The sequence below is a fragment of the Babjeviella inositovora genome, assembly GCF_001661335.1.
Source record: "Babjeviella inositovora NRRL Y-12698 unplaced genomic scaffold BABINscaffold_1, whole genome shotgun sequence".
Classification (NCBI taxonomy): Eukaryota; Fungi; Ascomycota; class Pichiomycetes; order Serinales; genus Babjeviella; species Babjeviella inositovora.
In genome coordinates this window covers 2,331,229-2,358,622 of record NW_017566838.1, presented here as the reverse complement: position 1 = coordinate 2,358,622, position 27,394 = coordinate 2,331,229, and the positions used below count along the sequence as shown (strand labels likewise).

The 27,394-nt window shown below is 48.9% G+C and overlaps 12 protein-coding genes across 12 annotated transcripts; 7 read left to right on the top strand and 5 right to left on the bottom strand.

Annotated features, from left to right (window-relative positions):
* Positions 1-39: 39 nt before the first annotated feature.
* SWE1 (tyrosine protein kinase) lies at positions 40-3,188 on the top strand. Its single transcript, XM_019127774.1, has one exon. It carries the CDS (start codon positions 324-326, stop codon positions 3,084-3,086), a length of 2,763 nt encoding a protein of 920 aa, XP_018988504.1. The 5' UTR covers positions 40-323; the 3' UTR covers positions 3,087-3,188.
* A 930-nt stretch (positions 3,189-4,118) lies between these two features.
* VAC7 (Vac7p) lies at positions 4,119-6,450 on the top strand. Its single transcript, XM_019127773.1, has one exon. The coding sequence runs from the start codon at positions 4,140-4,142 to the stop codon at positions 6,261-6,263; it is 2,124 nt and encodes a 707-aa protein (XP_018988503.1). The 5' UTR covers positions 4,119-4,139; the 3' UTR covers positions 6,264-6,450.
* Positions 6,451-6,493: 43 nt separating this feature from the next.
* BABINDRAFT_81802 (uncharacterized protein) lies at positions 6,494-6,800 on the top strand. Its single transcript, XM_019132749.1, has one exon. The coding sequence runs from the start codon at positions 6,587-6,589 to the stop codon at positions 6,740-6,742; it is 156 nt and encodes a 51-aa protein (XP_018988502.1). The 5' UTR covers positions 6,494-6,586; the 3' UTR covers positions 6,743-6,800.
* Positions 6,801-7,167: 367 nt separating this feature from the next.
* On the top strand, positions 7,168-10,606 carry BABINDRAFT_159615 (uncharacterized protein). The gene has a single exon (XM_019127772.1). The coding sequence runs from the start codon at positions 7,198-7,200 to the stop codon at positions 10,504-10,506; it is 3,309 nt and encodes a 1,102-aa protein (XP_018988501.1). The 5' UTR covers positions 7,168-7,197; the 3' UTR covers positions 10,507-10,606.
* A 282-nt stretch (positions 10,607-10,888) lies between these two features.
* BABINDRAFT_81774 (uncharacterized protein) lies at positions 10,889-11,647 on the bottom strand. Its single transcript, XM_019132748.1, has one exon. The coding sequence runs from the start codon at positions 11,364-11,366 to the stop codon at positions 10,983-10,985; it is 384 nt and encodes a 127-aa protein (XP_018988500.1). The 5' UTR covers positions 11,367-11,647; the 3' UTR covers positions 10,889-10,982.
* Positions 11,648-11,705: 58 nt separating this feature from the next.
* On the top strand, positions 11,706-14,274 carry BABINDRAFT_159614 (uncharacterized protein). Its single transcript, XM_019127771.1, has one exon. The coding sequence runs from the start codon at positions 11,710-11,712 to the stop codon at positions 14,143-14,145; it is 2,436 nt and encodes an 811-aa protein (XP_018988499.1). The 5' UTR covers positions 11,706-11,709; the 3' UTR covers positions 14,146-14,274.
* Positions 14,275-14,701: 427 nt separating this feature from the next.
* Positions 14,702-16,836, top strand: BABINDRAFT_81742 (uncharacterized protein). Its single transcript, XM_019132746.1, has 2 exons — positions 14,702-14,872; positions 14,922-16,836. Exons 1-2 carry the CDS (start codon positions 14,869-14,871, stop codon positions 16,532-16,534), a joined length of 1,617 nt encoding a protein of 538 aa, XP_018988498.1. The 5' UTR covers positions 14,702-14,868; the 3' UTR covers positions 16,535-16,836.
* Positions 16,837-17,248: 412 nt separating this feature from the next.
* On the bottom strand, positions 17,249-17,704 carry CPP1 (tyrosine/serine/threonine protein phosphatase; the record flags this gene model as incomplete). Its single annotated transcript, XM_019131217.1, has 1 exon — positions 17,249-17,704. A coding segment is annotated over one exon (456 nt), but the record flags the coding sequence as incomplete, so codon positions are not given.
* Positions 17,705-18,608: 904 nt separating this feature from the next.
* On the bottom strand, positions 18,609-19,033 carry BABINDRAFT_81744 (uncharacterized protein). Its single transcript, XM_019132747.1, has one exon. The coding sequence runs from the start codon at positions 18,967-18,969 to the stop codon at positions 18,751-18,753; it is 219 nt and encodes a 72-aa protein (XP_018988496.1). The 5' UTR covers positions 18,970-19,033; the 3' UTR covers positions 18,609-18,750.
* Positions 19,034-19,119: 86 nt separating this feature from the next.
* Positions 19,120-20,047, bottom strand: BABINDRAFT_159612 (uncharacterized protein). The gene has a single exon (XM_019127770.1). The coding sequence runs from the start codon at positions 19,931-19,933 to the stop codon at positions 19,274-19,276; it is 660 nt and encodes a 219-aa protein (XP_018988495.1). The 5' UTR covers positions 19,934-20,047; the 3' UTR covers positions 19,120-19,273.
* A 652-nt stretch (positions 20,048-20,699) lies between these two features.
* BABINDRAFT_159611 (uncharacterized protein) lies at positions 20,700-22,879 on the bottom strand. The gene has a single exon (XM_019127769.1). The coding sequence runs from the start codon at positions 22,522-22,524 to the stop codon at positions 20,878-20,880; it is 1,647 nt and encodes a 548-aa protein (XP_018988494.1). The 5' UTR covers positions 22,525-22,879; the 3' UTR covers positions 20,700-20,877.
* Positions 22,880-25,414: 2,535 nt separating this feature from the next.
* Positions 25,415-26,866, top strand: BABINDRAFT_31717 (uncharacterized protein; the record flags this gene model as incomplete). The annotated part of the gene is made up of 1 exon (XM_019131557.1): positions 25,415-26,866. The coding sequence occupies one exon, from the start codon at positions 25,415-25,417 to the stop codon at positions 26,864-26,866; it is 1,452 nt and encodes a 483-aa protein (XP_018988493.1).
* Positions 26,867-27,394: the final 528 nt, after the last annotated feature.

Sequence of the window (27,394 nt, the reverse complement as noted above, 5' to 3'; positions counted from 1 at the left end):
CAGGCACGCCGAACTTTTAGCGAAATAGCAAAACAAGCACCCACTACGAACCTCCACAGCCACATCCTGACACCCAAGTAATAGCATTGATCTGCGTCATTGCTGGACCTAACGGACTTCTTATCTAGGAAGTCATTGCAACACTTTATCACATCATCTGTCTGGCTATTGATCAATACTTTGCTGGAGTCAATTCTTCACCAATCACACCCCGTCATTAATTGTATCCCTTGTACGTCACAACATCTAATCCCGACGTTCGGTTCCTTGTACATCTAATCCCTTGCCCCTTATTTACATTCCATCCTTCTCCCATCATTGTTATGATTACCCGCCAGCGTCGCCACGAGAGCGACGACACGCCCAAAAAAAGCCCCGGAAACTCGCCGCAGGCGTGCACGCTCTCCAAGTCGAATTCGATTAAGCTCGATTACTATACAAATAATCAGATCTCACGATCGTTTAACTCATTGATTCTTAACGACGACGAGCCCGACGATACACCGCCGCGTGCGTTCAAACCCAAGAAGTTGTTCAACTTCTCGCACGACCTCGACGAGTACGACCACCTCCACGACTTTAGCATGACCGATAACGACTCCGACGACGAGCCCGTGCAAAGGTCCATCCGCCGCAGCAGCAAGTTCTTGGACTTGTCGCTCGACAAAGAAAACATGATTGACGAGTCGACCCCGCACAAGCCCTTTGAGGCCCATACGCCGCACCATACGTTCAAGCGGCCACACGGACTCGTCAGCCAGTCACCGTCTCCTTCGCACCTCCGGGCCAGCCCCGACTCTTGCATTAAGTCGCCGTCGCACTTCTCCGCACGGCTGAAGTTGAGCCGCAACTTGAACCACCGGCTCTTGGAAAAGAGCCCCGCGCGGCTTCGCGTATCGCCAAGCCACTTCAAAGCATCCCCAGGCCTCAAAACTTCTCCAAGCTTCAAAGCATCCCCGAGTCGCTGCAAGGTCTCACCCCACATCCTCTCGCCCAGCCGTAACATCACAAACATAGTTAGGGCCTCTCCGAAAACCGCTTCGCCATCTTTCGCCAAGGTCAAGATGCGCAAGATGCTGGTACCTCCAAACGTGACGTCTACGCCACTCTACAAGACACGGAGCCCATTCCGGCTCGGCTCACCGTCGCGGAGCTCAGTCAAAACCGCCGCCTTCTCCCTCGACGACGATCTGTTCGCCAACACATCTTTGCCTGATCGCTTTGTCGCACCGAGCTACCAGTTTGCGCGTCCACTACACTCTGCTTTTGTCTCTACAGGATTACTTAAGAAGAACGGGGTCGTCGCAGTGGTGGAAAAAGCTGTGGTGAAGCCGATGCCCGATACCCCATGCAAGCCGGGGCACCCGACCGCTGCCACCTCCTTGAACGTAGAGGAACTTGTGTCCAGCAGCTTGCAGAACTGCATTTCACAATTCACGGAGGAGTTCAACGACGACCACAGCTCTATCTTTGTCTCTGGGGGTGGAACTCCGTCCGTGAGCACCCGCAAAAAGAAGCACAAGGCGAACTCACAGCTGGATGCGTTTGGACCCCAGACCCCGACCAAGTTCTCGGTGAAAAAGTCGACGAGCGCGCCGGCATACTATCGCGAGCTATCGAACACCCCGAGCGACCCACGCAGTGCGACACGTGAGTCTCACAATGATTCACGCAACGTATCCGAGTTTCACAACGGGGAGTTCTCGCGCGCGGAGTTTGACCAGACAGGGAACACTACCGCAGATGTGTCCTTTGTTAACCCTAAGCTCTTGTTGACCGTGAATGTACCAAGCACACCGTTGCTTCGGTCACTCGGGCCGCGGACGCCGGTGGAACGCACGTTTGTGTCGAAAGCGAGTCTTGGCCATGCAAACAGCAGCACCGATTCATTCGAGCGCGAGCGCGCGGCATTTATCAATGAGTTCGGGCATCATGATGCAATACTGGCGCAGGAGGTGGACGACACGCACTTGATCGAAAAGTTCGGGGCGCGCAATTTGAAGATGTTGGGGATTGGCGAGTTTTCGCAGGTGTACGAGATCAACTTCCACAACGCGCGGTATGCAATCAAGCGGTCTAAGAAGCGGTTGGTGGGTAGGGGCGAGCGCGGGCGCTTCCTCAAGGAAATCGAGATCTTGCGCACGCTTACAGGGCTCACGGACGACGTGCAGATGGAGGACGAAGAGGGTAAGGAGTACGTGATTCGCTATATTGAGTCTTGGAACTTTGACAGCCACTTCTACCTCATGACCGAGTACTGCGAGAACGGCACTTTGTTTGATTTTTTGCAGGAGAATGTGAATGGGAAGTTGGACGAGTTCCGCATCTGGAAGATCGTGATTGAGGTGCTTACGGGCTTGAACTATATCCACCAGAACCACTTTCTCCACTTGGACATCAAGCCATCAAACATCTTTGTCACGTTTGAAGGGTCGTTGAAAATTGGTGACTTTGGGATGTCCACTGATAACCCGGTGCCTGCGGGATTTGACTTGGAAGGTGACCGCAATTACATCGCGCCCGAGTTGCTCAACGACAAGAAGTACACCCCGTTGGCGGACATCTTTTCGCTTGGATTAATCGTGATCGAGGCCGCCGCCAATATCATCTTGCCCGATAACGGGACCCCGTGGCGCAAGTTGCGCTCAGGCGACCTCTCAGATGCAGGAAAGCTATCCTCCGACAACATCCACGAGTTCTTGAGCCATAACACATTGTACAAGTGCACCAGCGCGAGTAACCCCGGACCTATTTTCTCCAACCCCGGCCCTATTTTCTCCAACCCCGAGACGGCCACGGACATTTCCTCCGTATCGACCACACCATCATCACTTTTCCCCATTGAGGAGGTCAAAAGCGGAGAGATTTCGCCACCGGCCGTTCCTAAGTGGGCACCTGAATTTCTCATCAACAACTCCATGAAGTTAGACCGGTTAGTCCGGTTGATGGTCAGCCCAAATCCTTACGACAGACCAACCGCGAAAACTATTTTGAGCACCCCGGAGTGTTTGCTCGTGGAGAGGCGGCGCAAGTCCGGAGCGTTGATCTACGAGGGCGAGTTCGGACCGAACCCGCACAACAAGTAGATGCTATTATTAAAGGTTTTTGTTTTCTGTGAATATTTATGAATGTTTTAATTTTCCTTTTCCCACTCCGGTTTCGGATTTTTATATAATGGCGGTACTGGTTTAGGACTGAAGATGTAGGTCGGAGGGCCCTTCTTGCGGGGAATAGTTAGGCTGTGGGTGCGAAGTCTGCGGTTGGGCAGATATCACTTGTGGCCAGCATTTTAATAGCGGTGATTTAATTAATTGCCGTCAATATTTTGATATGGCTAATTTTGAGTTAAGCTAACTGTTGAACATGATTTGATTAATTGTGAAGACAGCTAGGGGAGATGAAGTCTGATTAAAGCTAATAGTGAGAACCATCTATATCCTTTTCAAAGCCGTCTATTATGCCGATAACATTGTGAATTTCTGAGAGCTGGGTACACGGGTTGCTAAAGAGAAACGATGGGTGTGCCGTAGAGCATTTCTCTCTGTTTTTGTGTAACACTCATCCGTCATTCATGTAGAGTAAATATATTGACCTTAGTTCTGAGATTTCATATCCTTACAACAACTGGCTTATGGATGCATTTGAACATCAATGGTTTGCGGATAATGAAATGTTGGATGAGATGTAAGGGTGTCTGGATTAAATGAATAACAAAAAAAAAAATCAAAATGTATAAATCTACTTAAATATTGGTATTGAATCGAGTGTGTATGGAATATATTCTTATATAAATGGTAATAAATGGCCGATGAAATTGAATAATTAGTGGGGTGAAGCTAGTGAAGTACCATCCCAGTGCCTTTGTGGCTACTTCTGAGGCACTAAGCACTACACCCGTTACATCAAGGTTGTAACAAGTACTAAAAACGATAACGTTGCTTATATAATAAAATACCATAACACTATTCTAACTCCTTGCCCTTTAAATCCCCCGAATTTTTAATAATCTTACTGATATTGCAACACTCTTTTTCCCTTGTTCGTTCGTGCGTCGCACAGCGGATTATCGCGAACGCATATAACGCACCATTTGAATTCGCTTGTCACTTACCCCTATGCTCCATTTCCATTAGCCACCAATGCAAGACCTGGAGAACAAGACGGAGCCGAAGGCAGCAGCCGAAATCCCCGAAGACGTTCCCAAAAAGGTTACCGAAGGCAAGAACTTTGCAGACATCCAGACGGCAATCAAAATCAAAAAGCTGATCATCGAGAGCAACCTCCCCATCGCGGCGCCTCCACAGGCGAAGGCATCGACATCCATTCCCAAAGCGCTGATCTTTATGAACCAGCCCCATCGTGTGCTGATGTCCACGGATGATAAGGATGGTGACACAACGGTGGACAGCGTGAGCGACGCGGTGGACCTCGCGGCAGGCGCGCGAGTGGTAACAAGCGGCGCGCGGATCGCGAGTGTCGCACCGAGTTTAGCGAATACACCGCTACTCGGCATGGAGGACGTGTCATCGCTCAAGGTGCAGAAAGGGAAGGCAAATATTCGCACGGACTTTTTCGCGGCGCGACTCGCAAGCGCGGTCGACGACGTCGAGACCTCCGACAGCGATGAAACGTTTGTGTACGAGAATAGCTCGTTTCCGAGTGCCGAGCCGAAGCTGGAACGACCAGATGATATCAACCGCAATGTCAGTGGTATCGGGACGGTGGACGGGTCGGACGAGGACGAGTACGAGCGCGACGACACGAGTGTCACGTCCGCGCGCCATTCGTCGCGCGACCTGGTACACATAACTTCATCGCGCGACCTGGTCGCGATGACTCCGATACATGAGCCCGAGCCCGTCAGCACGGTGATTCTCCGCAAGATGAGTGGGGCAAATATCCGGCCCGTAAAGCATGATCCGAGTCGTGCCGTGAAGCTGCATGACCCGAGTCGGGCGAGTGAGGCGAAGCCGAGCCACGGCGATGCCAACAGCATTGTCGACCGCCGTTCCGTATACAGTAACATGCACCGAGCCGGATCCATTCACCTGATTCTCCAAATGACTGAACCGGAGCTCCAACGGGGGTTGGCGTTCCGGCTGACCGGAGAGGTAGATGTCCGACCGGAAAAACTGGATGAGCCTGTCAAGGCAAAGCCCGAGAGAGAGTTTGATACACTACAAGATTATTACGAGTCCTCCAGTGGGTCATCAGAGGAAATCCCACGCTACACGTATCCCACCACCGACACGCGCAAGGAGCGCAAGAAGCGCTACGTACAACCGACACAGCTACGCACAACCACCTCAAAGGTGTTTGACCGCAAAGGCTCGCAGCCGCGTCGTTACAGCATCATTCCCGATAACGTCGATATTGAAGACTTTGAGGACGAACTCATCTACTACGACAGCTACAAGAACCGCACAAAGGCGAACGAGACCACGCAGTTACTCAGCGGCCACCGCAGACAAAACGACTACCAGCCACGAATGGCAAAACATACAAAGATATATCCGGAGTACAACGGTACACAGGAACACTACACACGCGTATCGCCGCACGAGGCGCAGTCCCCGCAATCGCGCCACTCGCGCGGGCTCCACTTTGCTCTCCCGCGCGTTAAGTCTGGCGATATGCCGTTTGGGTACGCGGAGGAGGAACGTCTCAACAACCTCAAATCCATGATCTACACAGTGGTCGGGATCTTTCTCCTCCTCTCGATCGGCTTCATCAGCGGCTTCCTTTTGGCCACGCTGAAGGACTTGCAGCACGTGCACATATTCGATATTTCACACGTGGTGGTCAGCCAAGACGAGTTAGTGTTCAACATGTGGATTGAAGCCTTCAACCCGGGCTTTTTGAGTATAGATGTGAGCGAGGCTACCTTGGATATCTTTGCCAAGTCTGAGTATGTGGACGATAAGAGGAACGGTGTGGAGACGATTTTGCTAGGCTCGATTGATGAGTTACTGTCATCCTTGAGCTTTTCCGGGGGCTTCTTTAACCGGCGGGCCGTACAGGGCCTCGCGGAGGTTAAGTTGTTGAACCCGGGACAAAATGTGACATCAGCGGAGGAAATAAGGGAGGGAGAATTGTGGAGGGAAGAAGGAGGGACCAAATGGAGCCGCGTAGCGAAGCATCCGTTTGACTTGATCGTCAGCGGCGTGTTGAAATACAAGTTACCATTGTCATCTGGAGCCTTGCGCTCTGTGGTGGTGAATAAGGTGACCAGGTTTGACCCAGCGGATATGTTAACGCAATAGTGCTTGAATTTATGCAGTATGAGAGTTGTTCACCTACTGGTAGCTGTTGACGTTATGAAGCTATAATGAAGTACTCATATTATGTGTGTTTGTGCATAAGTACATATATATCGCTACCTGAACGATTAATTCTAATATTAAAGGTAAAATCTTGTCCTGTCAGATTTAATCTACATTGCAAATTAAGTTTTATTAATTATATTTGATACAACTAACATATATATGCATCTTTTTAAAACTAGTTATACTTTAAACATAACTTGTTTGATACAAGTACCTCTCGTATCGGAGTACCTCTATGTATATGGGGCAAGCTATTAATTATGTACTCACTGATATCTAAATATATGTATATGTTACGTATTTTTGGCACTACCAATTCCCAATGTTACCTCCTTACTCACATACCAGTACTTGTATTGATAGAGGGTCACATCGCTCGAATTCCGTTAAATACCAACACAGCTCTGCATGCTTAAGCACAGCCACGTCCAGATCTCTGCCCCAATCACGAATACTATCCGTCTTAATCAATACATAAGATCCGCTTTCCATGCCAGCACAACGGGTGGAATTTCTTTTTAGTTTATATGCACCGCCTGCAGGAGACATGTTAACGTACCATCTAAAGATCTCCCTGTGTTAATAAACCCACTATAACGCTCCAGAGACTGTAATACTCAGGGCCCTGAACATGAAAAGGGAGAAAAAAAGAAAAGATCAACCTCTATTTTAAACCTATCGAACCCCTCCATTCCTCTCAACCTAGCTTATATTCTCCAAGTGGCAGAGTGTCACTGGTTCTTTGGAGACGCGCCGCACTTCCACGTGACTGCCATCTTATGAAAAAATTTTTGCTTTAAATTTTTCACTAGCGATATGATAAATACACATCCGCTCTACTTATTTTCCTTCTCTATCTACTACACACAAGATGGACCAGCAATACCTTTCCTCCTTGGAAGAGACTTTGAAGCTCATCACGGTGCCAGATTCTGCGGTCATTAAGGCCGCATCCGCCAAGCTCTCTTCGGAGTTCTACAATAACGACTTGGCGCTTCCAACGATGGTGCACATTTTGCAGAACCACCAGGACGCGCAGATCCGCCAGTTGGCGGCGGTAGAGGCCCGTAAATTGGTTATCTCCAAGTGGGCCACCGCTAATGCCGGTATGAAGACGCAGATTCGCGACTCCATTTTGAAGTCCACCTTTGTCGAGCCAAAGAAGCTCGTTCGCCACCAGTCCGCCAGAGTGGTCGCCACCATTGCCGACATTGATGTGCCAGAGAACCAATGGCCATTATTGATGGAGGGCTTAGTCGGTGCTGCTACCTCTGAGGACGTCCAGTCCAAAGAAATGGGTCTCTACATTCTCCTCACCTTGTTGGAGACCTCTGGTGCCATCTTGATCGAGCACGTGAACGTGTTTTTGGGTCTTTTCTCACAAACCTTGGTCGACCCATCGTCCAAGGACGCCCGTGTGACCTCCCTTCTCGCGCTCGACGTCATTGCGTCCTTTGCGGATGAGATGGATGAGATTCCAGCCTCCATGTCGGCCACCTTCAAGACCGCCATTCCACACATGGTCAACGTGTTGAAGGACGTTGTCTCTCAGGATGATTCTGACTCTGCCAAGCAAATTTTCAACGTGTTCAACAACCTTCTTTTGGCCGATTCCAAGATTGTTGGCGACTCGCTTGTTATGTTGGTGCAGTTCATGTTGGAGATTTCTCTCAACACCCAAGTTGACGTAGACTACCGTGTCATGGCGTTGCAGTTCTTGATCTCTTGTGTTGGCTACAGAAAGGGGAAGTTGTCCTCTAAGAAGCTTGGCCCGGAGTTGATGCTCGCTGCCTTGAAGATCGCCTCTGAGGAGATCGACGTGGACGAGGAATTGAACACGGAGGACCAGGAGAATGAAAACGAAGAATCGGATCCTGTTACCTTGGCTTTGAGATTCATGGCCAACTTGGCTACCGAATTACCGGTTTCCCAGACCATCACCCCATTGTTTGAAAATCTTAATGCTTTCCTTTCCTCCTCCAATCAGTTTGAGAAGAGAGCAGCGCTCTTGGCACTTGGGGTCACCTCCTCTGGTGCCCCAGACTACTACTCCACACAATTGCCCAAACTTATCCCAGTCATTGTTTCCGGTTTGAAGGACAATTCCTTGGTAGTTCGTGTTGCTGCCTTGAGATGTCTCGGGCAAATGACCTCCGAGTTACAGGATGTTATCGCTGAATACCATGCCGAGCTTTTGCCATTGATTATCGCCATCATTGACTCAGCCACCAATGTCAACGTTTACAAGTCCGCCACCTATGCCTTGGACGCGTTGATCGAGTTTATGAACCATGAAGTCATGGGCCAGTACATGGAGCCGTTGATGAACAAGTTATTCCACATGTTGCAATCCGCCCAGTCAGCCACCCTCAAGTCTGCAATTGTCTCTGCTATCGGCTCTACCGCCTACGCATCCGGGAAGATCTTCACCCCGTACTTTGCGCAGTCCATCCAGTTCCTTGAACCATTCATCGCCAACGCGGGAAACACTGAGGGTTTGTCTGAGCCCGAGATTGAGTTGCGCGCCTGTACGTTCGAGAACATTTCCACCATGGCACGCGCTGTAGGCTCAGAACCGTTCGCGCCATACGCGACGCCGCTCCTCGAAGCCGCTCATCTCTCCGTTAACTCCTCCAACTCGCGTATCAGAGAGTCTGGGTTTGCCTTCATCCACAACATGGCCAAGGTCTATGGCAAGGAGTTTGCGCCGTTCCTCGAGTCCATCATTCCAAAGATCTTTGAGTGTCTTCAGCAGGATGAGTTCCAGTTCAACCCAGAGGATTTGGAGAATGAGGAGCTCGACGAAGCTGACTTGGCTGAAAAGTTCACTGTCCACACCGGTATCACCATTGAGAAGGAGATCGCCTCCATTGCGTTGTCTGAGTTGGCCATGGGCTGTGGCAACGACTTTGGCACCTACGTCGAGCCGTCCTTGACCATCCTTATGGACCAGGTCGAGAACTCCTACGGGATGCGCGAGGCCGCCTTAAATGCCTGCTGGAAGATTGTTGACGCGATGCTCGCGGCCAACACCACCCCAAAGAGCTTCCCAATTGGTGCTCCACAGGGCTCTTACGTCTCTGAGTCGCTTTTGGCCATTATCAAACCGGTTAGAGCACTCTCCATGGCCACCTTGGACGCGGAATTCGAGATCGGCATGGTCGCGACCATCCTTGACAACATTACCGATTTGCTCAAGAAGTATGGTGCGATCATTGTTACCGATAACGGCGACTCCGAAGAGTTGCAACAATTGTGCGAATGCCTCATGATGCTCTTGAAGAAGGAGCACCCATGCCAGGTTGAGGACGAAGACATGCCGGAAGACGAAGAAGACGCCTCTGAAACCGAAGCCATGATGGTTGAAACCGCCTTGGAGGTCTTGGTTTCCTTCTCAAAAACCCTTGGAAACGACTTCAACCAGATCTTCCCACCGTTCAAGGAGATTATCTTTGCCCAGGTGACCGCCTCTACCAAGAACTTGCGTGTCTCCGCTTGCGGTGCCTTGGCTGACATTGCCGCTGGCTTGAAGGACTACAACCAGGACGTTGAGGCCATGATGAACGCGTTTGTTGACAGATTGACCCACGATAAGTCTATTGATGTCAAGGGTAACGCTTCTTACGGTGTCGGCCTCATCATCGAGAGCACCTCTCAGGATGTTTCCGCTGCCTATCCGCACATCCTCCAGTTGCTTTCCAAATTGTTGTCCAAGGCCGACAAGAAGGCCGACTCGGATAACGAGGAAACCAGAGATGTGGTTAACAGAGCATTCGCTAATGCGTCTGGCTGTGTGGCCAGAATGGCGCTCAAGCACCAGGCCGCCGTCCCTTTGACTCACATCTTGCCTGCGTTGTTCTCCCACCTCCCATTGGAGACCGCATTCGAGGAAAACTCTCCAATCTTCAGACTCATCATGAGCTTATACGAGCAGAACTCCCTGGACATTACTCCGTTCACCCCACAGGTCGTTGCGCTCTTCGCTGAGGTCTTTAAGAAGGAGAACGCCAGAATCAAGTTGGTCAGCGAGGCCACCTTGGGCAGAGAGGAGGGCGTAGAGAGACTCAACCAGTTCGCCTCTCCAGAGGAGAAGGTCAAAGTCATCGAGTTGTTGAAGTACTTGGACGGCAAGTTTGCCGGCGTTGTTTCCCAGAACGAGACCCTCAAGGCTGTCATCTAAGCTTTGTATAGTAATTAACTGTTGCCTGTATATTTAGCAGTGATGCCTATGTGATGAGGCGAGCTCTGCGTTTTTGATACCATAATCTATTTAATGTTTAATATGTGTAGAAAGTAGGAGACAAGGTGACTGAATTCAAGCAGAATCAAGTCTTTGGTGGGGGATAACTGAGGTAGAATGCATTGAGAAAAGCTTGGGAAATTAACATGACGGGTTGATGGGGGTAGAATTGGATGGGAATACATTAATTTGGTCGAAGAGTATGCTTTCCAGTTGGAGCGACACATACCAACTTTACCCTAGATATCTTTATTGTATATGAAAACTAGCTTTACGTCTACTTTTAACAATAATACATATCAGTGGCAGTGAAAGTCCCATTTTGGCAATTCTGTTACTTTTTGGAGGGTGCTAGAGCATATGGCACGATGGGTGGACCTCACGATATACATGTCAAGCTCAAACTCCGCTAGGTCTCACCTGAACACTATCATTTGTATATATCTCTTTGATTCCAAATTCAGGTCTAAACACAATTTATGTCGGGTATACCACCTCAGAGTCGTCTTTGAGTTTGCATTACTTCCGGCCCTCTTTCCCCTGAAGGGCTGCCAAATTCCGCCGTAGTTTCGCATAAATGCAAGCATGTGTGAACATGTGCAAACATATTCACGATAACAACAGCAAAATTTACTATAACCCTTTCCAAGACTTGCTATCAAGGTATTTCCAGGAAGAAGGCACAGCATCGGGCCCTTTTTATCGTTCGATACCAAATTCATACACCGTTTTATCTTTCTTTCTCCCGTAATCAAGGCCAACCCTGAAGACTCCGAAGTTGCCACTTTTCTTATGCACATTCGGAGGCTGAGGCTCTACCCCAGAGTTTGTGCCAGACTCACGCTGTAGGGGGATAAACTAACGAGACTTACACTATAAATAATCACCTAAATGTATACCCCAAACCATTGTATACTTTCAATATTTTTTTATATTTCAATATTGTCATCAGCTCCGTTACAAGTCTCGCCGTCACCGTTCTTGGTGCAATCGGGAACTTCGTTCCGGGCAGCCGGCCTACCAGGGCTCACAACATACACCCCCTCCATCAATTCCGGAAAAAAGAGGGGTTGCCCTATCTGATAAAGACACCCAATTGCTCTCCACGCTTGACAATAATACTATTTAACAGCAAACATAGCAATGTCCGAAGAACACACGCAGTACGCATCGACAATTCTTGTCTCGAAGCTGCCGGTGGAGACGAGTCAGTACATCGGCCTCCGCTTTCAGGCCAACAACTTGTTCAACGACGAGCTTATGAGGTTACTTAGTGATTTAAAGACCACGGAGGACCGCTACGCGAGTGACTTGCAGAAGTTGCTCAGTCGCGGCTCGGGTATCAGCACCGCTGCGCGTGCGCGCTTGGGCGTCGCGGATGACATGGACGTGGTTGGGCAGGTGGCACCGCTCTGGAACTCAGTTTTGGCTACGCTCGGAGCGAAGGTCGAGACTGCGGAGCACTTTTCCGCGACGTTACACCGCGATGTGCTCCATGAATTGAACAACTTTTCACACCGCGACGCACGCCACAAGGAGACGGGAAAGTTGGTCAACACGCTTGCGACCATGGCCACGCGTCTCGAGCAGCCGCGAGGGGAGCATGGCACAAAGGACGAGCGCGACTGGTCCTCCAAGGCTCCGTACATCTTGGAAAGCTTCGAGAACTACGACCTCATCCGCTTGAGCGTGTTGCGTGACGTGTTCTTGAAGATGCAGACCACGTGGGGCGACCAGCTGGGCGCCATCATCAAGGCTAGCGAAAAGTCCACCGAGTTGTTGTTGAACTTCGATCCCCACGACGAAATCGTGCGCTTCAGCGAGTTGGCTATCAGTACATCGCTTTCCGCCAGAGCTCCAATGGCGTCCCCTACGGCCAACAGCTTTGGTGGTCGCGTTGCGTCGACATCTAGCATTGCCACCACCGGAAGCCCCAACAATCCGAGCCAGTTGATGAACGGTTTCACCGGTGCGCCCCAGAAGTCCCAGAACAGGCTCAAATCCAAGGTCGGCTCTATTTTTAGCAGAAAGAAGAAGGACAAGAAGGGCAGCGCGTTGCAGGAGGTACCGGAGACTGCCCGTGAGCGAAGCGACCCTGTTCCAGCTCTTAGTCGTACCCTGTCCGTCGCTTCCACCAGAAGACATCAGTCAAGGGAACAGAGCAGCCAGAGAGAGTCAACAAGGGAGAACAGGGACCAGGGCTTCAGAGAGCAATCCTTGAAGGACCAGAGAGAACCGAACAGAGAGCAAGCTTTGAGGGAACCGGAGCTGCGCCAGAGCTTTGGCAAGGCGTCTTCGGAGAGAGGGAGCTTTGCGCCGTTGCAGCCTACGATTAAGATGGTGAACGACCAGAAAGCACTTCCAAACCCGGTACCTGCGCAGCCGCAGCCGACGATTCTCCCTGTGGAGGATTCGCAACTGTTCGAGGTCAAGCGCTCCAGTATTGCCCAAGCGCCGGCCCCACCGCCAGCTAGAAAGAACACTATCAAGCTGGATGGCAGCCATGTCTCTGGAGATCGTAACGTGGACCATAGTGTGGACCGTAGTGTCGTTGGTGAGACAAATGACTTGCGTGACATTTCAGCGAGCGAAGAAGACACCTCGGTTGGGGAATTGCCCTCCCGGATCAACCTCCAGAAACGTAAGGAGATCCATTCCACGCTCTTCCACGACCTCCCGGCCGCCAATCCAACTAACCGCGATTCTGTCATGATTTCGAGACCACCGTCAATCTCTACGTCCGGGCTTGTCTCCCAGAACACCGGCTCCACTTTGCTCAGCAAGCCGGCGATGTTCTTGCACAGCACCTTGGACATTGAGGGGTTGAGCGCGAGCGTCGCAGAGGTTGTTAACGCATCCTTTAAGGAGGGCGTTCAGGTGAAGGCCCAGACTATTGGCGAGATTGCCTTCTGTTACAAGGGTGAGATACTTCCGCAGTCGCTCAGGTTGCAGTTTGACAACTTTGCGGGGTTGGGCCAGACCTTAGTCAACCCACAGCTCTTGCACCAGGTTTCCGACCACGAGTTCTTGATAGACCCGGCGCTGATCCACCTGCGCAGTCTTGGGGCGTTGAAGTACCAGTTGAAGTCGGATGTTGCGGTGGCACCAGTCGTGGTATTGCCTGTGTGGCGCTTCGAGGCCCACCAAGCGAGCGTCATGTTGATGGTCAAGTTGGCCCCTGAGTTTGCGGCCAAGGTGCCGGAATCTGGTGTCACTTTGCACAACTTTATCGTGTCTGTGTCCATTGCTGGGGCGCCCACCTCCTCCGCTTCCTCTAGACCACAGGGCTCGTTCAATAAGGAGAAGAGCAGGATTACCTGGAAGTATTCCGAGCCTCTCACGTTGTCTGCGACTAAGGAGGAGAGACTTGTCGCGCGCTTCATGACCGACGGCTTGACCCACGAGGGTGAACATGGCGTGCAGATCAAATTCAGTTTGAGCTCCGAGGACTCCCCAAACAGCTTGGGCGGAAACGTTCAAATGGCTAGCGCCGTCGTCACGGACCAGGGAGAGACCTCGTTCGCTGTCGTTCCAAGTTACACGTCCGTGTGTGCCGGTAGCTATAACGGATTTGCCTAGCTTTCTGGTCATCCTTTATAATTTGATTTCCATCTTTGCTTTATGATTGTTTATGTTTGATTTCCAGCCGGGTTTCCGCCTTTTGTATTACTCTGTTATTTTTTTAAAAAAGTAAAAATTAATTTCTCCTCGGTGATGTAGAGTCAAGGCTGTTTCCCTGTATCTGTTTGAAAGCTTTCCAGGAGATGGGGTTTTGCCAGTACGTGAAAGTAAAAAAAGGTTGAAGCCACTGTGCCACAGTCCAATGGCTTTACCGGAATTTAGCCTCTAGCCCGTGAGCAATATAACTAAACGCCAAGTGTAAGTGTATACGGCGATATATTGACACCCCACAAAAAGAGTATTGCAGTCTCTGATTTAAATACACAGGTCTTCCCTAACTCTTGTCAATCATTCTATTCTATATTCTGTCTTTTTCTTTGTTTTCTTACGGCATTTTTTAGATACCAATACAATCATTAAACACCGGTAGATGTGCTTAATGCGTGTATTTCTTACACAAACAGTATGCATATGCATCTCAATTCTAGGGCCTAACACAAAGGGAGTAATGAAGCCTCTATTCATCAAGTCGAGCCACCATATCGCCACTGCAGAAGATATAAAAATGGCAAGTTAAAAGCTCTGGTGCTGCTTTTATGTGCCAGCCCTCTCAACGATGGACTGAGCACCACTTTGCTATCTGATATTGCTCACCGTTTACTCAAAAGAAAAGAAATAGCAATGAGTAAGCATTCTATTCAATGCAGCAGAATTACGGAAACTAACACTTATAGTACAATGCTTTATAAATATACTACTCATGGGGAAGCATATCGTGGACTATTTTGTTCTTTACTTCCTTGGGTTACTCGGGGCGTGGTTGTTGCTTGACATCGTTGGGCTAGTTGCACCAAGGAAGATTGCGGGAATCCCCAGTATTCCGGGCTATCCTATCGTGGGAAATCTCTTTCAGCTACTTGAGAACGCTTCAAAGACATATACTGGTTGGTCGGAACGGTATGGAGACGTATATCAGGTGCGTATGGGAGCGCATCGTTTTTTGGTTATCAACTCATTCGAGGAGGTAAAGCAGTTTTGGATCAAGAATTCCTGTGAAAACAATTCTAGGCCTGTGTTGTACACTTTCCACAAGATTGTCTCCAAGACCCAGGGTTTTACCATCGGATCTACTCCCCAGGGACCCAGATACAAAGTGATGAAGAAAACAGTATCTACTGCGTTGAACAAGAGGAACGTGTCTATTCTAGCACCTGCGATAGATGACCAATCCCGTGCCGTCATCCGATTTATAGTCGAGACCATGAAACAGAAACAGCCCGTGGAAACCGATTTAATGAATTGTTTCCAGAACTTTGCCTTGAAGCTCAGTATCTACATGGCATATGGGATTGTTCTCGATACTGAAAACCGGGATCGGGAGTTGGCCCAGGAAATCATCAAGATAGAGAATAAAATCATCAACTTGCGAAGTCAGACCTCTAACTTGGAAGACTACCTCATCTTCTTGCGGTACATTCCACTTATCAGACTGACCGAAGCCGCTGCGAAGTACAGACACAGGCGGGATGTCTACATGGACAAGTTTCTCTTTGATTTGAAGCAAAGAATTCTCGCGGGGAACCAAACAGACTGTCTTGTATCTCAGATCCTAGGAAACCCCGTTTCCGGCATCACTGAATCTGAGTTAAAAAGTATCTGTCTTACTCTTGTCAGCGCGGGGTTGGATAACACGCCGTACACGTTGAACCACTGTATGGGCCACTTATCCCAGCCAGTTACGGGGGAAAAATTCCAAGCCTTGGCCATAAAAGAGCTAGAGAATACTTATGGTAACTTGAAAAAGGCTTGGGAACAGGCCCCCTACGGCGTTTCCTGCGACTACATCGTAGCCCTCTTGAACGAGACGTTAAGATATTTCACGGTGCTTCCACTTTCCCTCCCACGAGCCACATCTAAAGCTATCATATATAAAAACAGCGTTATTCCCGCAGGAACTTACTTGATCATGAACGCGTACCAGGCCAACCACGATCCCAACCAGTTTAGCGACCCCACCCAGTTCCAGCCCCTGCGTTTCTTGGATGGAGACAACAAATTGCACTTCCGAGAGAGCGAAGGAACACTCCATTTTACTTTTGGGGCTGGGTCACGGGGTTGCTCTGGGAAACACTTAGCCTTTCAGGAAATGTACACACTTCTTGTACGCGTGCTTATTGCCTTTAAGGTGACACCACCACAGAAGAGTGAGGAATTGATGTTGTTAGACCCCTTTGAGATGAACCAAAGAAAGGGAGCGGTTTCGTTTGAGCCTCGGCCGTTTAGATATGGCATACAAATACGGGATCCTGAGCTTTTACAGGGCTTGGTGAATCCCGAGCTGGAGTGAGCTCGAAACCGTCCTGAATTTGGTATTTACATATTAATTCACGAGAAGCCGCATGGTATAAGTCATGTAGGTGTGAGCGAAGAGTGAGACTGTGCATATACCTAGGCAGACATACCAATGGAATGAGCGACGAAGAATTACCTGGCCCAACTCTGAGACCAGGGAATATGAGCAAACAATCCGACAAAAGTTGTGGAAGTTAAGGCTAGTGGATCCTTGTTGGAGGGTAACCGTAAACTACAGCCACTGGGACGTTATCCAGACGAATATAATTCTCAATGCTTTCGGATACGGTTCAGCAAGGGGTAAATTATAGCATATAGCCTTACGAAATGCATTCTCGTAAGGAGCCAATCCCCATCCCGATTATGACACGGTTCCATAGAGTCTTAGGGGTGTCCATACAGATTTGATACCCTATATGGTTTCAATAGGCACACAGCCCCAAAAGGCCATTGAAAAAGGCTATCTTAGGCAAACTTGACGCTGACACGGCCTCATACGGCCTCTGCGGACGTTTATGATGTCACAACAACCAAATTCCAATACCAATCTCCCATAAAGGCCGTTTAGATCGCCCGATATATCTCAATAGGCCTCTGGTTACGCCTCTAGACGGGCTTTCGCCTTGGACTCGGCGGACGCATCTGCCATTTGCCGCTGGAACTCTATGGGCGTTCCCGGAGAGCGCACCGACACTCCAATTTTCTCCGCCCATTCCATCAACTGGAAGATGAGGCCCATGTTCGGGGCAATCAGCGGCGCGCTCACCTTCAACATATTGTAGCCTTCGTTGACGCCGATCTTCAAGTCGTACATCAAATACGCGACGATCAACGACGCGCTACGCGAAACACCACACTGGCAGTGGATCAACACCTTCTTCGAGGCCGCCTTCGCCCCTCGGCCTGCGAGCTGGGTGTCCAACGGATGGAGATACTGGGAAATCATGGCGGTCAAGTACACAAGATCCGGTACAAGCTTCGAGTTGTGCGACCACGGAATAAAGATGTACTTCGCATGGCAGCGGCTATCGCGCGCAATATCCTTTGACAAATCCTTCAACTCGCGCGCGACGTTGATAATCAAGTCGAATTCGCGCGCCTGCTCAAGCGTCGGCTCTGAGTAGAGGAACAAGTTGGGCTGCACCTCTAACGGACCATCAGGGTACGCATTCAAGCGACTTTCTTCCGCCGTGGGAAACTCACTAAGATTGAGTGCGCTGAAGTTGGTAAGGATTGTCTGTGGGTCGTTACGCGCGGCGAAGAGTTTGGCCGACGATTGGAGCACGGAGCTGCGTGTGTCGAAGTACGACTCTTCGAAGTTCACCACAGGCGTTAACACGCTGAGAGGGGGCGCGGAGTCCATCGTGGAGGGTGCAGACTTAGGAAGCATCGTCTCGGGTTCCTTCTCGCCCAGCTTCGGGATTGATAGCGTTAAGGTTGTTTTGCGTGTGAGCGGCGCCGGCCGCGGGTTTCCGTAAAGGCTCAGATTTTTGACCTGAAATGTGTCGCATGCGGGTGGAGCGTTAGGTGTGTCATGAGCAGGGGTAAGAATGGGAAACGTATTGCGGGTAGGGGTTTGGCTGCTAAATGTGTTCCGTGTGGGGGTTGGCACAATAAAATGGTTCCGTGTGGGAGTTGGCACCGGTATCGTTGGGGCTAAAGAGGGATAAAAGGGAGAAACAGAGCCAGCAATAGAAACGCTAGAAATGGTGATATCAACGGGGCTATTAGTGGGGATATGATTGGCAACAGAGCTAGAGGAATCAGCCGGATGGGGATTGGCCACTGAAGTAAAAGTGGTCGCGGCCGTCGCAGTGGCAACAGGAATATCAGGACTCTCACTGCCAAGTTTCAACGAAAGGTTCTTGGTGTTTCGGAACCTCCGAGGGGACACAGTTCGATTGGTCATGGCTGGGTATGGGAACATCTCTGGTGGTGGATCGTTAGCTTGCGATTTTTATTTTTCTGTGACTTAGCGTCTAAATTGAGGGTTAGGTGTGCGCGAAAGGCGGGCCGAGGAGAGAAAAAGAAAAACAGGGGAACCCTCCAGGCAAATAAGCCCAGTTTAAACTGATCTAGAGGAATCACAAAATGAAATAATTACTACGGTGGATTGCTAAATATAGGTGTTGACGGTTTGATGCGTGCATTAATGCGCATGTGTGACGTCTAGACAACGCGGCAGGATAGTAGAAGGGTTTACCATATGGTCTATAGGGCCACTATGTATGGAACTTGGCGGATGTGTCCTGAGAGAAGCCTATATCTTATTACTATAGAAGAGCAATAGACCCGACTCAAAAGTCCAGAGAAGACAGTAGAAGGGATCAACTGGAGAAAGTAACTTGAAGAGTATGGTCTGTTCGATGGAGAGTAAAGAATGTGTAGAGTATGGAGAAGGCGATTAAGTGTAATGAAAATGCTGTTCATACAACGTATAAAGATAACAGAAGAACAAAGGGTGTTTGCTTCACCTAAGGTTTCTTGCTACATTTGAATGCTTAAAAAATAACATTACTTGAAAGATACATAAAGGAAATAAATAATATGTGCAAATATTAATACTCGGAAGGAACCCCACATTTTTGAGAGCCAGGGAGAATATGGGAGGATACGACACATGATTAGAAGCAGAGTTCTAGAAAGAAAGAGGCGTGCTGGGGGGAAATGTTTCCAGCACATGCAACGGTGAGAGTCACGCTGGATGCGGTTTAAATAGGGGGTAGGGGACGGTTTAACGGTATGGAGCATCGGCATCCAACGCGTATTGGACCTCCTGTTCCCACTTGTCACCGTTAGCTAACAACTTTTCCTTGTTGTACAACAACTCTTCTCTGGTCTCAGTGGAGAACTCTGCGTTTGGGGTTTCGACAATGGCGTCGACTGGACAGGATTCCTGACAGTACCCGCAGTAGATACACTTGGTCATGTCGATATCGTACTTGTAGGTTCTTCTGGAGCCGTCGACACGCTCTTCGGCCTCGATGGTGATGGCCTGGGCTGGACAGACGGCCTCACATAACTTACACGCGATACATCTCTCTTCGCCGGATGGGTATCTTCTTAAAGCATGCTCACCTCTGAATCTTGGGGAGATTGGACCTTTTTCGAACGGGTAATAGATGGTGTATGGTGCCCTGAAGAACATTTCCAAGGTAATGTACATACCCCTCAACATCTCAGACAACAAGAACCACTTGGTGGCCTTCTCCAAGGCGGACTCACGGTCTTCTTCCCAAGTCCTCTGTCTTGGGACTCTGAACCCCTTAGGCCAGACGGCGGATGGGGTACCAGCGGTGGCCAAACTGTTGGTCAAGGTCGGCAACGAGGTCTGAAGGAAACGACGGCCGGTGATTGGCTTCAAAGTGCTCAATGCTAATGATCTGGCGAACATCTTTATATATGTGAATGTGGTGATAATTTAATATTCCAACACTGAACCCGGAGACCTGCGTATGATAAAGGGTGCTTGTTTTGATCAACCTTCGAAGCGCTGTATCGGTACTAGGCGTCGGCGCTCACATAGTAGACGTTCGAATTTTTTGCTAAGACGTACTGGATTACTATGTAACAAAAACGAGACGGTTATTGGTCAAAAGAAATATACCGCATTAGGCTGCATTCCCGATTTGGTTTTTGCACGAGCGAGAAGCAACACTCCGCGTGAGATTGAGCGGAGCGGCAAGTCTATGCCTTGACTTAGAATGCTGTCGAGTAAAACAATTTATTTCCAAATAGTTATGGCGACGTACGAAGAGATAGGGGTCTGATGACTCCGATTAGTGTTTAGGGCCATTGATCTCAATACCAGCTTTGCATACAGCGAAATCTTGTTGCGAGGGGACCCCATACGAAGCGTGAATAGCCATAGAAAACTGGGTTGCTTTTGAGCATTAGCTATTACCCGGGGAGTAGTGTCTCGTACTATATCATCAAGCTTTTTGCCCCATTATATAGTAGACCATCAACAGGAAAGATGTGCAACAAGCTACAATGGTAAGGTCAACAGTTATAGCACCATTGGTGGGCGGTGAGGCCTCCATAATATTTCCTACTGGTGTAAAGCACAACCAAAAGCCTTTGAAAGGTAGGCCAGCCTTCGAAAAGCACTTTTCCAGAGCCCTTCTGAGGGGAGAGTGTTAGAGTTTACTGGCTTACAGTCTTTCCTTTCGAACAAAATTCATAATACAGACATAACCTCGCTATTGGAGGCCAGCGACGAACCCAAAACCATTACCATAAATTGAAGCCCACGATTAAGACAACGCGGGTTTTTTAAAACTATAAGCCCAGAGAAAGAGAAAAAGTATAACATCATAAAATCGTAACTGATCATGGTTATGCAAATATCCTCTTCAATTTTTGGGTAAAGGTTCTCTTAAAGCCAGTCGAGACGCGTTGGGATTGCACTGGAGAAACAAACCCAGAGATGGAGGCCTTTCCAGCCACAGGCAATGTCGTTTCTTTATTAAGCTGTGAGTTGACAGTAACAGCGCGTTTAATGACATCAGGCTTTTTGGCCGGCGGATCGTGGACCGATTTGACGGGGGAAGAAACCACCACGGGGGAGTGTTTTGTTACGGGGATGGAGTTACCAAAGAAGATCCTCGATAATCTGCTGTTCTTCCGTTTTTTGGACTTGCTTCTCTTTAACTCAGCTACCGGAGCTATGGCAGGAGCCTCAGGGACAATTTCTGGTAAAGTTGATACTTTAACCGACTTCGCCAATTCTCCCAAGACCGGCACCGGGTCATTTTTATAGACAGCCATATACGAAAGTTTTGTCGGGCTTTCCATAATGGAATTATCATCCTCTTCATAGTCCTCCTTGTTGAGATCAGTCGTGGAAAGGTTCAATTGCGGAGTGGCTCTGACACCTTCCAACGCAACTAATTCGCTTAAGAAACAGTCGTAGTTTGTGATCAAGGCGTACACCAAGTAGTTGTGCAAGTTAATTTCCAGCTTGCTCAAGGTGGACGATTGGACCATACTGTTGGCAAAGATCATGCTCAAATTCAAAGCCGTCATTTTAGTTGTTTCGTGGTGCGTCGCCAATTGACTGAGGAAGTCCAACATAAGGAACAATGTGGACAACTTCTTGCCGTCTGAGTTGTCGAACGTGAATTGCGCAACCTTCTGGGTGAACACTCGGGCCATTTCGTCCAAGCGGTCTTCCTCCATACTGGCACCGTATTCCGACACGGCAAATCCGGGAGTCCTGGCTAAACTGGAGTCTTGATCCGCAGAAACGGTCGGCACGATGGATTCGGTAGCGGTGGTGGCAATGGATTCGGCATTGGGAATGGAATCCATGGCAGAGATATTGGTCGTGATTCTGGAAGCTGGGGACATGACGCTAACAATGCTTGCATTTACGTGATGTACAGAAAGTGTTGAGAGAGACACTGGGAGGTTGGCAGCCTGAAAGAGGGCAGCGTACGATTTGAGTAACGCTTTGTTCTCCTGAGAATTCAACACTTGCTGGATGTCGTTGTTCAACCCCGCAGAGATGATGGCATTGGTGCCGCTGGAATTCATCTCAATCAAGATCTTTTTGAAAAAGTGTGCCACATCGTGGATATTAAACTTGTCCTGCTGCTCTTCCGGGGTGTATGTGAACAATAGCGTCTTGAATCCCGCATAATCGGTGCGAGTGAGCTCCTGGTAGTTGCTGGTAATCTTGGCCGCCAAAATTCGAATTCGCTTGATCGACCCATTCACACGAAACAACCCTTCCACTACTTGACCTTGTTCCATCAAGTATTGTGTCAAGTAGAGCATCAACTTTGGTACGTCCCAGTATACCGTCGGCGCAAACTGGTGGGACACCGTCACCTCTGGACTAGGGTTGGTGTAGTACAAGTCGATAATCTGTGCTACACTAGTATTGATGCTGGAGAACTCGGAATTCGATCTGTGGAAGGAGGGAATTGTGGGAGTCAACTCAGCCTTGTCGCTGGCAGAGTTCTTTCTGGACTTCCGCATGTTGGATAACGATCTGGTTATGCTCATCTGGTGGGAATAGGGTTTATTGACATATACTGGCGTGAAATGACGGGGAAGCGTGGAAAAAGGGCAATGATAATGAAAAGCCTGGCGCGATTGTTTTCGCCCACTGTAACCCATTTCTTCACGATTTACGGGGACTTAGTCACTTGCCTCCAAGTCCTAGCTGAGGCGCATATGCGACCAGAGCTGCGTCAACGGTGCTCATGCCTCTGTGCCTCGTTTCGTAGTCTCGGCTGTGCGTCACCTGTGAGGGCCGACATGCAACGGAGCTTCCCAGAGCCTAGATCACACTAGCACTTCACTATTGGCAGGGATCATTTGGCCCTGCAACACTAGATTTGGAAATCAGGGGAGTGCTTACCCTGGATAAGTGTGATATTTAAGTGGTGGACGGTGGTATTTAAGATTCTGTCGTGCGTGAAGAGTGCCCAATTACGCGAGACTTCCAGCTAGTAGATCACCAGCTCTGTAGGGTTGCTACTTTTCCAGAAGAAATGAGGCTATAACATCGTACTCCGGATAAGGGGAATTCCAGTATTATGCCACCCAACACCTAGCTATTTGATGGGGAGTATGATGGGATGCGGGCTGGGGTCCTGCGTTTAGATCTAGCCCAGTGCCTCATTTAGCACAGATTACAGAGCCTAGACCGCCAGATCTTCCAAGATGCGGTAAGAGGATTTGCGGGCACTACATATATCGTACGCCAACTACATGCTTTACATACGCAGATATTATGCCCTCTTCGCGACTAGTAGCACAAAGAGAAAAAAAAAACTCCCTGGTGCTAGACATGATCTAACTTTTGGGAAATAAAAAATATCTATGGGAAGTTGCTTCTTCTTCCTTCAGGTGACTTTGCCCGCACAATTTTGGTCTCCACTCGATCAATCAGTTTAGAGGTCGACTTTCATGTTGCTGCATGCAGTTCATATATGCATTCTGCATGACTAGGGTACGGCAAAAGAATTATACCTAAAAGAGACATTTCGAGAACGCGTTGCCATGATATCTCCTTTCTGAGTTCAGACAAGAGAGTGATGAGAGTTACTGTCAGTAACCAATGTTGAATATTAGAGCACTTGTGACATTTGGTGACTTGTGACTCTTGCAAGGTAATGACCACACGCATGGGTTCTAGATCAGATGTACAGCGTTGTCTAGTTGTCCACTGGAATATCTCTACACCATTCGTAGTCCAGTGGTCTACCCTTACCACATTGTCAAGACATGCATGGGATATATGATTACACTCTCGGCCTCTTTAACGGGCCAAATATTACCAAAACCCGACGCGTGCATCAAATATACAAAGAAGCATCTGTGAGGCGAGGCATGCACGTTCAGGTTTTCCTATGTAGTTCTCCCCCGGCCCTGGTTTTACTGTTCGTACGCAGAAAGGCTTAATATTCATGTTACGAAGGGAAGAGTTTGGCCCGTTTAGGGGTAGCAGAATATTACCCCCCCCCTCTGAAAGAAGAGGCTGTGTAGCCACCAAAAACTGGTAATACACGGCCTCCTCCGGAGCCCTTGACCGATCAAGTTTAGGAATGTGAATGTGTGGATGACCGAGCCGAAATGCATCTACCAAAATCAGGCTAGTTACAAAGAGTCCACTGCTCCCTGCAGTGAGCTTCTTCTCAGTACCAAGAGGCTTAGGCTTGGTCGTATCAGGCTCACAATATATGCATCTAACCTTCAATTAAAGCTAAATGATTGTTGGACCCCTGATGTATGTGTCTCCCTCGTCATGTTCTATGTATGGGCTGACCGTATTAAATGCCTAAACATAATGCTGTAGGGAGAAATAAAGTCGTGAATCCTGGCGAACCTCAGGGCTACCACACTCTTGGAGAGTTACCATCTCGTCACAATAAGATTCGTTAGGTAGATGGAACGGTGCTTGATCACAAATCTCGGGGAAGCGCTCCATAGTCAATAAATTGGAGAAGTACGCGTATGCCTTAAGGCGAATGCGGAGAAGACTCCACGGGCTCCGGTCCCGAATTAAACAAATCTAATACTATACTTTCCAACTGCCAAGTGAGGGTTTTCAGGTTCAATTACCCGTATAGCATAAAGTGAGACCCCATTGTCCTGTGCCCCACCGCCAGATCCTGTGTGCCGGATGATGTGTTACGTCTCGAGTAAGTGGCGTTGCATTGGCAACCAGAGCCATCGCCAGAAGAAGCTAATGACACTCGATTGCTCAATATTCTATATCCACTACAGAAAGTTAGAGGTTACTTGTTAGGCTAGATTACATCGTATCCAATATGTTGGGACACTGTTCATTGTCACAACCTTTTGACAGTGTCTGTTTCAATCAGATATGGATGTAGTGTATATTGACTCATACCCTTTCATAAAAGACTACCAACTAAAAGTCCCCCCGGGGATAATAAATACTAAAATAAACCTGAATAATTTCAAGTCCACGAAGTCTGGCTTATTTCTTGACCGTGGAGGCTAGTTATTTTATCCAGATGCCCAACCTTACTCTGTTTAGTGGCGGTGCATGGTGGCGGTGCATAAGTCTTTCTTCTCTTTACTTTCCACCTCACCTTCTACGCACCCTCAATAAGCACCAAGTACTAGGACTAAGTTTTTTACCTGAGTAGCTTTCTGGTTAAACCAGAAGGCCCAAAATCGCTTTCTACCAAATACACTTACCCGTGCCATTGTTTCATTCGACTCATGACGTGTTATCTCATCCCGTGACTGACGCGCGCACTACCTCGGCCCTACTTTATCAGTATAAACACAACTCTGTGCGCTTCCCCATATGTTGACCTTCCCCCCACCAACAATGGAAAACCTACTCTTTGGCAAACAAAGCTCCGAACCGATTGCTTGGCCAAAGAAAATGCCGGCCGCTTCTTCTGGCCCGAAGCCAGAGACACCGCGGGAGAAGGCGCTCCGGCGACAAATCGTGGCGGCGTTTGTGCTTGTAGTGTTCCTTTTCGGACTTCCACTCTGGTACATCACCACACTGGTTCACAGGGCCGAGTTACCAGCTTCTCAAGTGCATAGCTTGCAGAAACGGTTGGAGCGGGAACTCCGGTTCGAAGTGCCGGTGTACATCGACCTCAGCAACGCCCAGCAGACTACTGTCAGCGAGGCGCAAAGCATGATCAACCAGGAAATCCAGGCGATTTATCCCGCTGGCTTGCCGTGGAACGTGGTTTTAAAACGCGGGAGAGGCGGTGCGACCGATTATAGCATCACGTTGAAGCGAGTACAAAAGGGCGAGTCCATCTACATTTCGCCCTACAGCCGCCACGTGGATGTGTACTTGTCTGACGATGTAATCGCGGAAAAGAAGGTGACGGAGCTCATTCTGAAGGTGGTGGTTCATGATTTATTCCGCTCTGAATTGGAAAAGTTTGGCCATATTGGGGAGAGGGCCGACATGAATGTAGTTCCGTACGCGCCGTCGTACCACTTGACTTTTTCCTTGTTGTACGAGGGCGGTCAGCCAGTTGCATGGGACATTCAAGAGACGTGGAACAGGTACATGAAGAACTTTTTGCAAGAGTTGCAGCCGTTTGCCAATTTTACCGTCGACTCTCAAATCCAGTACTACTCCAAGCTTGTCAGCTACCCTGCGTACAACCCCTCCTGCGATTGCTACCTCTTGACTGAAGCAGATCTTTCCACCTTTGTCAACTACGGTGACTGGAATTTGGACGCTGCCACCGCAAAACAGACGCTCAACTTTATCGTCTACATCCCTGCCAAAGACAAGCCATTCCGTATTCAAGACTCCACCACCAATACCTTTATTGTTCCCCGCTGGGGTGCCGTCAAAGTACTTAACAAAAATATCAGTGCCAGCTCCACGTTGCCCACCGAGGAATTGATCCCCATTATGGAAACTTTTGCGTCGTCTTTGCTCCAGCTACTCGGCGCCCCAAAGACTCCGTTAGCCCCGAAGATCCGCATCGACATCTTGACCCGCACTGCCATTCACCAAAACTTGCATCAGTCGGTCGCTAACATGTTCTCACTCTTAAAGCTCGTGGAGAAGCTCGACAGCATCTCCATCCCGAAGGTCACGTTGGTTCACATGCAGAACGCTATCAGTGCTGTTGAGCACAGTTTGCGTGCCGTCAAGGGTGGCGACTGGGTCCAGGCCAGCCGCTGGGCTGCGGAAGCCCTTGTGGCGTCCAATACAGCCTTCTTTGAAGAGAATATGGTTCAGCAGATGTACTTTCCAGATGAACATAAGTTTGCCGTGTACATGCCGTTGTGTGGGCCCGTGCTCATGGTGACCCTTTTGGGGGTATTTCGTGTTGTTCGCGAGCTCAAAGCGTGAAAGTTCTCAAGAGGCGGTTTAAGCATGCAATAAAATGTTTATGGTATATAATAAATTAAAAGAGCCTGAAACCAATAGTGATGGAGGTGTCTGCTGGAAGGTAATATTTTCACTGATTCGGCATAGAATTACAAGTCAAACGAAAGGCACATTGTATGATCGTTTTAGGCCTAGCCAGACCGCACTCCACGGCTAACACGGACAGAAATCAACAGATATAAGCAACCCAAAAATCAGATATGATTATATAACTCTGCAGCCCGAACTGGTAAATGTTGAGGTTAGCCATAACATGGAAATATACGTGTATCCTGCTCAGACAAGTGATACAAGGGAAATACAAAGTACCCAATTGATATCAATATCAATCACTAGTAAATTATAAGCCAAGGTGTATACTCATAAACCACTTGGTACAGAGACAGCAAGAATCTTGAACCAAAAAGGGCCGACATATGCCTACGAGAGAATCGCCAGAGATCATGCCACAGCCGTCATGTGTAGCTGTACTCACGATTTCTCTACGCG

Bases quoted from the DNA above. Each gene is read 5' to 3' on its own strand.
- BABINDRAFT_81744 (XM_019132747.1), bottom strand. From the start codon at position 18,969: ATGAACAGCATTTTCATTACACTTAATCGCCTTCTCCATACTCTACAC.
- BABINDRAFT_159615 (XM_019127772.1), top strand. From the start codon at position 7,198: ATGGACCAGCAATACCTTTCCTCCTTGGAAGAGACTTTGAAGCTCATC.
- VAC7 (XM_019127773.1), top strand. From the start codon at position 4,140: ATGCAAGACCTGGAGAACAAGACGGAGCCGAAGGCAGCAGCCGAAATC.
- BABINDRAFT_159614 (XM_019127771.1), top strand. From the start codon at position 11,710: ATGTCCGAAGAACACACGCAGTACGCATCGACAATTCTTGTCTCGAAG.
- BABINDRAFT_81802 (XM_019132749.1), top strand. From the start codon at position 6,587: ATGTACTCACTGATATCTAAATATATGTATATGTTACGTATTTTTGGC.
- SWE1 (XM_019127774.1), top strand. From the start codon at position 324: ATGATTACCCGCCAGCGTCGCCACGAGAGCGACGACACGCCCAAAAAA.
- BABINDRAFT_81774 (XM_019132748.1), bottom strand. From the start codon at position 11,366: ATGTGCATAAGAAAAGTGGCAACTTCGGAGTCTTCAGGGTTGGCCTTG.
- BABINDRAFT_159611 (XM_019127769.1), bottom strand. From the start codon at position 22,524: ATGCGGAAGTCCAGAAAGAACTCTGCCAGCGACAAGGCTGAGTTGACT.
- BABINDRAFT_159612 (XM_019127770.1), bottom strand. From the start codon at position 19,933: ATGTTCGCCAGATCATTAGCATTGAGCACTTTGAAGCCAATCACCGGC.